We start from the raw sequence: 9,461 nt of genomic DNA, 5'->3' as shown, positions 1-9,461 counted from the left end.
TAATTTTATTATTGTGTAATAACAATTATTTTATTATATTTATTATAATAAATTATATATATATATATATATATATATATATATATATATATATGAGTAATTCACTTTAGTGAATAAAGTGAGTAATATCAACTATTTATTTTAATAAAAAATATTAATTATTATTAAATCAATAATTGATATTATGTGTAAATAGATAATCAATTATGAGTGATTATAATATCAATAATTGATTTATTCACTTTACTAATTTATCACTTTAGATTATATAAAATAAACCAATCTTTTCATGGGTTAATTCTATAAGGAACCAGATATGCAAATATATTAAAAAAAAAAGAGAAAACATAAAATAAAGGCAAAATTATATCTATACTCATTAAAGTTTAACTTATTTCTCACTTAGGTCATTTAAGTTTATTCGACCTCGATTTGATCTTATAAGTTACTTTATGTTTGCATCATTAGTCTTTTATCTTAATTTCTACAACAATTAGTTTAATTAAAAACTTTCGATCATTTAAAACTCTACCAAATGCTGCAACAATATGTTTTTCTCATATTAATCATTTATAAAAAATTCATTAAATTTTATAAATTATTTATATTTTTTGATTTTCTCTACAATAATTTAAACAACGTATAACTTTAAAACAATATAATAAAAATATATCTATATAATCAATGTTTACATGCAAAATAATTTGAAAGTCAACTTATTATAATATTTTAATTAAATCTTGTTATTTTATAAGTATAGTTGGAAAAAAAATTTAAACTTAAAAGACAATCAATAAAAGATGTAATAAAAATTGAGCTAAATTTAAATAATTAAATTTTTAATTTTGCCTAAAATAAAACCAAAGAGCGACAGCAGAGATAGTACAACTAGAAGTACGTCATCAATTCATCAGTGGTTGGAGAACCCAAAAACAAGAAACCAAAACGCGCTTTCACTTTACCTGTCTTCTGACTCTCACACCTTCACCCAGCTATATAAATAAACCTTAATCAAATAGTAAACCCCCCCTTTTTTTTTTCTCTTGCATTCAAAACACACATAACCAAAAAAAAAACATGGGTTGTTTCGCCAGCAAAAATGCCGAGACGAAATCGAGTAGAACCGCACGGTGGCGATCCACCGGCATTGTTGCTTTACGCGATTCAAAATTGAAGGCAATTAACGAACTCTCTTTTTTCTCTTTTTATTTTTCTTGTTCAATTTAAATGATTGAATTTAGGTTCATGTGTTTTATTTAGGGTTTTTATGTTTTTTGTCAATGTTTCATGTCAATTAATTTAGATATAATCTGCAATTATTTTTATTCCTTATCTTCATTGGTTGATGCATGTGGTATCTGGAAAATTAAGCTCGACGGCTTGTTAATATGATTCTAGTGGCATTTTAAATTATCATGTTACTCTAAATGGGAGTAATTTTGTGAATCTAGTTTTATTTTTGTATATTAAGTGGTTTTGAATGATAGATATTAACTTTGTCAAATTTTTATGTGCCATTAGTCGTTTTTTATTGAGTCTAACTGGATGCATTGTCGGTGTAAATTTTACACTAACAATATGTTGAGAATTCTTACTATTGTCACGTAAGCTACTTTGTAGTTGCATTTTAACGGTAAAATAATGAATTTTCATTAGATGTTACTGTAAAATAATAGTTTGCACCAATAGTGCATGTCCCTTTTCCTCTAAGTAGTTTGTGAATGATAAGATTAAGCTTGCCAAATTTTTATATACCCATTAGTGGTTTTTTATTTATTGTAATATGACGGTTATACGTGAAGGGGACACTAGTGGTCTCTTTTAATTGGAAATATGTTTGGTGCTACCATTAATTAGTAATAGCGTTGTTCTGTTAGAAGAAGACAAACGGATTCACCCAAAAAAATTAATTAGACCTGGCCAACGTAGTTTGACCCAATTGGAAGATAATTGGGATTCTTTAAGCATGTTGTCACGATTTTCTTTAAGCTTGTTGTTAGGATTTTCTTGATCTGTATGTATGGAAGAATATCTGTTGGGAGATATTGGTCCCGCAAATGGATTTTTGTACTGAAATTTCCCGACTCTCGGTCGAAGATATCCTGGGTTCATCCATAAAAGATTAATTAGTATTTGTATGAGTTTGTTAATCTCTGTGTGTGTCTGTGTTTTTCATGGGGTAACATACTTACCTCAGTTTCTTTTGGTTTCCTTCTAAAACAGACTTTTCCAGATGAAATTATTGATTTAGACCGATCTGTACGCACTCTTGACTTAACGCATAACCGAATAGGTAAGCAATTTTTCTTTGCCTTTTTATTAATTTCTTTTTACTTAGATTTTGGTTAAGAAACCTTTGCTTTGAAGTAGATATAATTTTGACCTTAAAGAGAAGTGCCGTTCCTCTCAAAGGTTATCATTATCATAATCATTGTTGTTTCTGTTATTTTACTGTTAATAGATTTATTTTTTTGTCTGCAGTTGACATTCCCATGGAAATTAGCAAATTGATTAATTTGCAACGCATGGTAAGAATCTAACATTATAATTGTCTGCTTACTTAATGGTCTGACTGAAGTTTGGCTTCATTTTCACATCAAATCCTGTCATAATGTGGATATCATTTTGAAAGTTCGGCTACTCATTTGTAGAACCATTAAAATTTTATTTTTTCATTTCAAAACTCGTGCTTTTTGGGATACATGTTATTATGGCTCTAAGCACAAGGCTATCTTTAATTTTTTTTTCCATGGTTGAGTGTTGGTAACGGCTGCTTTACAATTTTTATTAGTGTTGTACTTAAGTTGCTAAAGATCGATTAAAAATAGTATTAATGTACTGAAGTTGCACTTACATAACAGGTATTAACCAACAACCTCATTGAAAGACTGCCAGTGAATTTGGGGAAACTCCAATCTCTTAAACTTGTGAACCTTGATGGAAATCGAATTACTTCCTTGCCTGATGAATGTAATTCTCTTCTTTAACTCAGTAAGATTTTATTCTAAAAGAAATGTTATTATCTTATTTGCTTACATGGCATGCATCTAGTGAAGCTTTTCCCCCCCCTCTTTTACGTAATAACTTACCGTGTAATTTGTTTCTAGTGGGCCAGTTAGTAAGGCTTGAACGCTTATCCATCTCCGGGAATTTGTTAACATCCTTGCCGTCAACTATTGGCAGTTTGAGAAATGTAAGTGATTATAAATAATGAAACCTGAATATCATCTGACTTATATACTGCTTCTGCAATTTGGAATTCGGAAGATTGTATGCATAATGCATTAATGTGTAGGTGCGAGTATCATCACTGCATGCTTGAAGGATTTTGAAGAGTTTGATTTCATCATTTTAAGCATAGACATTTAAAAAAAGAAGCTTTCTCCATGGACATTTGAAGACACAACACACCTTTACTCATTATAATGAGACACTTATTTGTCATGTCATATGTGTTGTAACCTGTTTTTTTATAACTGTCCATGCATGTTAGATAATACTCCATCCGATCTTTATTATAAGATACAAAAGTCTTGTTAAAATTCAGTGTATGTTTTTATTATTCCTTGATTGTGCAACATCCTGGGCTAATTGTTAGTAGTCCTAATCAATACAACTTTCTAGGTAGTGAATGTATTTATTGCAGCATCATTATTAATAGAAGGTGTGTGATCTCATTAGACACACAAAAATTACTCATATTGTACAACTCTAATTCATTGTGACCAAGGAAACATTTGGGAAATAGTTGATTTCATTTAATACTCCTATTATTTTAAATTTTGTTCCACAAATGACCTTGTATTAATTACTCATTATTTCCCTAACTTACTCCCAATATTCTCTCTCACAATAAATAAGGGTATAAATGAAATTTAACATTTAATACATTTGAAAACCGGTCATTGTTTCTTATAAAAAATATAGACACTTCTGTGTTTTATAATAAGTACCAGATGGAGTATGTTTTTTGTTGACATGCTTACTTTCTATACAAAGGAATGTTTAAGGAGGTCCTTTTAAAACTCAAGAATCTTTTATATTCATTATTTTTATTATCTTCGATGTTATATAAACAATGGATCTATGCTATTGAGATGTATGCGTTGGATTTGCATGAGGCTTGGATCATAACTTTACACTCTTAATTAATGATCTGAACATGCCCTAGTAGTCTTGCATTGTTGGGGAGAATTATGATCTGAAATGCGTACCTTCATAATTTTTAAAGTATGATATCTTGTTTAATGATGCAGCTGTTGATTTTAAACGTCTCAAATAACAAGTTACAGTCTCTACCAGAATCTGTTGGAAGTTGCTTCTCTTTGGAAGAATTACAAGCCAATGGTATGTTTCTGATTGCCGGTTTGACGCGTTTTGTTCATTTCTGCATTGCATGAGCATGGTAATGCATGTCTGTTTTCCCTTGTTCTCTTCCTTGTTAGAAATGGAAATAGTTTGGAGAGAATTTTTACCCAATTGACGTGTCGTTTATTTAATTTTACTGGATTATGTAGATTGTTAGTCTGACGAGGAGGATCTACCCTAGTGTTATCTTTATTTCTCTTGCAATGAAATTTTTTGTTTTATGGTATGAATTCAAGATTCATTGCTTTGCAATTTTCTTTAAGTTTGAGATTAATTTTCTGCTCATACATCTTATCTGTAATTTGAAGCTAAGGTGTTTACATTGTCTTATGCTTTATAGTACTTGGTGTAGTTTAATCTATTCAAAAGTCATAATTTAGTAATATTTTGAGCAAACCACAATATTTGGGTTGAATAATAATTATGGTGATATAACATAAGACTGATCATCTTGTGATTGGCCATTTCTATGATTATCAAATCTGGATATTTGGAACATTTTGCACCATCTTTCTTGTTATTTGATTTGATGCTGTTTCTGAATGAAGCTAATTTCATACTTTTTGCAAACATTTCAGATAACCTTATTGAAGATCTTCCTTCTTCACTGTGCAATCTCTCTCACTTGAAGTCACTTTGCTTAGACAACAATAATGTGAAGCAGGTAATGTTTTGTTGTTTTAAGACCTTATTGATGTAATGTTGGACATGATTGAACGTTACTTGTTTGTTTTATGGTTCTGTTTCTTCATTTTATTTATTTATTTGAATGCTTTTTGAATCTCCATTATGTTGTAAAAATAATTTATTGACATCTTTCAAGCACTATCCAACTGCAATGTAAAATCACATATTGGCTGAACTGACATTGATTGTGTTGAGTCATAGGGTTTGTTCTTCAAGTATAGAGGGAAGAAAAGGAATATTCAGAATAATAAAAGTATATTGATATTAATGTGAATGAAATGTTACAAAAGATAACACACTAATTCTTATTTATATTTATACTACTCTAAATCCTAATGAAAGAAGAAAAAAAATAAAGAAAGCTTCCTCCTCAAGCGAAAGATTTCTAAACATTAAGCTTATTAAAATGAACCCTTTAAAAGGAAAAATATAAATGGACTTAACAAATTATTACTGGAAAGTTTATTAAAACCAGAGCCTAATTAGATTACATTTGGGATAAAAGTTGGGGCTAGACTATATCTTGGATGAGAGCTAGGGATAGACTGCATCTTGGACTTGCCGAAGCCAGATTGCAAGTTTTATTTTGTAATGACTAATGTAAGTAATTAGTACTATTAATAGGGTTAAAAAATTTCATCAACTTTTAGTCTTTTAAAAGTTTTCATATTTATATTTGGTCCCTGATTTTATACAAACTACTGTGTATTTTTTGAATTTTTGAACGATTGCAGTAATACTTAGGACATTATAAGAAATTTTCTTACAAAAATTTAGAATTTTTTAACAAATGATTAAATAAATATGAATTTTTAAGCACAAAAACTTAAAAATTCATATTTAATTCATTATTTGTTAAAAAAATTTAAATTTTAGTTCGAAAGTTGTTAAATATCTGCTAAACATTACTGTAAAAAATTAGAAGGATACGCAATAGTTGGTTCAAAATCAGGGACAAAAAATGAAAGAAATTTTTTAAAGGACTAAAAGTTGATGAAATCTTTTATAAGAACTAAAACCAAAATAGTGAAATTTTATAGGGACTAAAAACTTTTTTAACCTTTGTTAATATTGATAGTACTTTGCTGAGAGTGAGGGGTCGAACCTGCGACCTCCTTATCACTCCACTCCCCCACCCCAACCACCAAACCAATAGTCTGGACAATACCACATCTAGGAAAAACCAGAGGCCAAATTGCATCTGGGAGAATAAGGGCCTAACTTTATTTGGCAAAGTTCAAATTACATCCACCTATCTAAGGCTACATATGTTGCTTGAAGGAGGACACAGCATTGGAATGAACTAATCTAGGCTTTTAAAATAGATTGTGAAAATGGTAGGTAGATAAACCCATTGAGATAGATCGAGCTTGAGAGAGAGGGTGCTGGATATTTTGCATGACTGATGGGAAGAAAAGAATCATGGATATAATGACAGTATTATAGTAGGTTTTCATATTTTAAGGAACTACGATAGTAAAACAGTGCTGAGACAGTTCATGAAAAATTGTATTGCCTTACTAACATGTTGAAGTTATATGATAGAGATTAGAGGGAGAAAAAGTAACGATCCAAATAATAAAATATTGATATTGATGGGGATGTGGATGTGTTACAAAAGATAAAACACTAATCTCTGTATATACTTAAGCTAGAGTCTAATTCTAATTGAAATAAATTTGGTAACAATCAGGAAAATAAGGAAATATCAAAATCAATTCTAAGAGAGAATCTAAGACACTCTAAAATGTTTTATGACAGAATAATAATGTGAGATACATTCTTCAGTTATTGATATCTTTTGGAACATAACCAAAACAAGTGAGGAAGATTTGTCCTGATTATGTCAGTTTACTCCTAAGTTTAGCTACCTGAATTCATCTGGACGAACGGATTGTCAGAGTTATATAGGAGTTTGTATTGTCAACTTTTGAGCATTTTATAAACTTTGCAGACTTGAATGATTGATTGCAAATTGTTGGAATACTATTTTTACTGTTGAAGATTCTGAACTCAATATTTTCTGATGTAAGCATAAACTTGGAAATTACTTGAGTGAATGGTTGCTTGGAGTTTTCTCTGTTCACCAAATTTACTCTCCTCACTAAGAATTATATGTTGTACAGGAAGTGTTTTGACTTTGCTGTACGGCTATGATGATCAATGACAAGATAATTGGTTGCTATGATAAATGCATATAGTTTTCATAACTGAAGATAATATAGTTTATTCTTACACACATGCATGGGTGGTTATTGACTACTATCATTTGTAACAGTTGATTGAGTGGATGATTAATTTGCCGAAATCAATATCTACTGTTTTTTGTTTTATTACTAAGTTAGAACGTTGAATATTTGCCATGCATATAGTATCAAATTAGGTTTAGATACTACGCAGATCTTTTAATACTATTTTTTATGAAGTAAACTCTTAGGAGATTAATAGTCCAGTCTAAGGAGATTCTACGAGTTTACGTAAACTCTCAAGTTTGACCGCCTAACCTAGCATTTAAATCGCTGTTGTTTGCCTATAGCGATTCATACCTGGCAGTTTATGTTTTAAATCAATTTCCATAGATTTCAAATGTCTTAGTGATACCTTGGGTTCCTTCTGGGCAGATACCTCTGAATCTATTGAAAGATTGCAAAACTCTTCAGAACATATCACTGCATGGTAATCCTATATCAATGGATCAATTTCAACAGGTATGCTTTTGTTTCCCAGTTTTTTCTCTTATTTATTTTGAGTTGTGTTATTTTGACACAAATTTTGGCAATAACTTAAATGGTTAATGCAATTCAAATACATGATTAGTTACATTCAATGGATTTCGTTGAAAACAAAATTCACGTTTAGTGGATGATTAATAAATATAACAAGGTATCATGAGTCATTAACCATCCACTTAACACAATAAACGACAATTTAGATGGTTATTAGATATTATGTATATTTGAAAATTATAGTTAATGAAGTTCAAAATCGTAGTTGATTTGGTTTAGTGGATGACTTAAGAGTTGCGACACCTTGTTATATTCATTAACCACATATTTGAACTGTGTTAACGATTCAAATTGTTGTCCAAAGTGTTGTCAAATATGTGTCAAAATATCATTTATGTTAATATTTAGCTAGATCAATAGAAGTGTTCATTTTCCCTGCAATTAAAGTTTTGGTGAATGACACAGATGGACGGGTTTCAAGAGTTTGATGCAAGAAGGAAAAAGAAATTTGACAAACAAATTGATTCAAATGTAATGATCAGTTCCAAAGGTCTCAATGAGGGTGTCGATCTATGAAACTGCTCATGTTTTTCGGGACCACTTGCGATGGGGATTTTCTTTGAATGTAGCATTGTATATGATTTCTACTTGTTTTCCCCCCTATCCAAGTTTGTCTGCAAGCAAAAATCGTAGCTGAAAAATTTATGTATTTGATTAAAAATTAAGATAAGATACATAACTTTTCAATTACTGTTTTTGTTTATATTTTATTTCATAGTAGGACATCAATAGTCGAAATATTTCATATACAGGACTTGATGCCATTTTGCTAACAATGAAAAGGGGTTATATATATTATCGACATCTGTAAATTAAGACTACTTTTGGTGTAATATGGAAGGCACTTGATTCTTCACCTCATAATTAAATTAAGGTGTAATAGAATGTGATTAATTTTTGTGTTCCTTTGTTTCATTCTCCTATTATGTTACCTTGGTTGCGTGCAAATAATATATGTTGGATTCAATTAAATAAATTGTAACATCCCGCTTTTTTTCGGGACATTAACTAACAGAAATTCTAAACGTAAAATTTCAAATTCATTTTTATTTATTTATGATTATCTTAAGTACTCATTTACTTTAAAATCATTTAATAACTATTTTAATTATATTTCAAAAATAAAGAATCAAAATATTTACAATCACTAAAATAAAGTTAATACGTTGAATAAAAGAGACTCCTATAGCCAAAACTATTGATATTTTACTACCTAAACATAAATCTCATACCAGCACAAAAGTATCTCGAAGCCTCCGACTGCATACTATTGTACTTCCTTGCATTTCTCCTATTGGATTGACCATGACATTATTCACTCAAGTAACATTATAGATAACGTTTAAAAGTCACAACATCATATATTTCACAACGCACATACAATTCAACCAAAATGCACAATCTATTTGTTAGACTATATGTCAATGCATGATTCCGGAATATCGCCTCCCCCGCAAGGGCTTCGTGGGTCCTTTCAAGCAACACCACTAACTCTAAATCCCCGCAAGGATCTGTGGGCTCCAACCAATTATGGACGCACCACACAACTATGAATGCATGAATGTAGACACTTTTGTTAGTAACAATATAGATCACTCAACCAGAGCGTCCAAAATCATT

At 30.1% G+C, this 9,461-nt stretch overlaps 1 protein-coding gene across 1 annotated transcript; it reads left to right on the top strand.

Moving 5' to 3' along the window:
• The first annotated feature begins 908 nt into the window (after window positions 1-908).
• Window positions 909-8,746, top strand: LOC101493844 (plant intracellular Ras-group-related LRR protein 7). The gene is made up of 9 exons (XM_004499430.4): window positions 909-1,176; window positions 2,224-2,293; window positions 2,482-2,528; window positions 2,862-2,970; window positions 3,108-3,193; window positions 4,257-4,347; window positions 4,947-5,032; window positions 7,677-7,763; window positions 8,247-8,746. Exons 1-9 carry the CDS (start codon window positions 1,078-1,080, stop codon window positions 8,355-8,357), a joined length of 786 nt encoding a protein of 261 aa, XP_004499487.1. The 5' UTR covers window positions 909-1,077; the 3' UTR covers window positions 8,358-8,746.
• The last annotated feature ends 715 nt before the right edge of the window (window positions 8,747-9,461 follow it).

This window comes from Cicer arietinum, chromosome 5 (assembly GCF_000331145.2).
Source record: "Cicer arietinum cultivar CDC Frontier isolate Library 1 chromosome 5, Cicar.CDCFrontier_v2.0, whole genome shotgun sequence".
Lineage (NCBI taxonomy): Eukaryota > Viridiplantae > Streptophyta > Magnoliopsida > Fabales > Fabaceae > Cicer > Cicer arietinum.
Note: the sequence above shows the minus strand (reverse complement) of the source record. Positions and strands in the feature narration are given on the sequence as shown.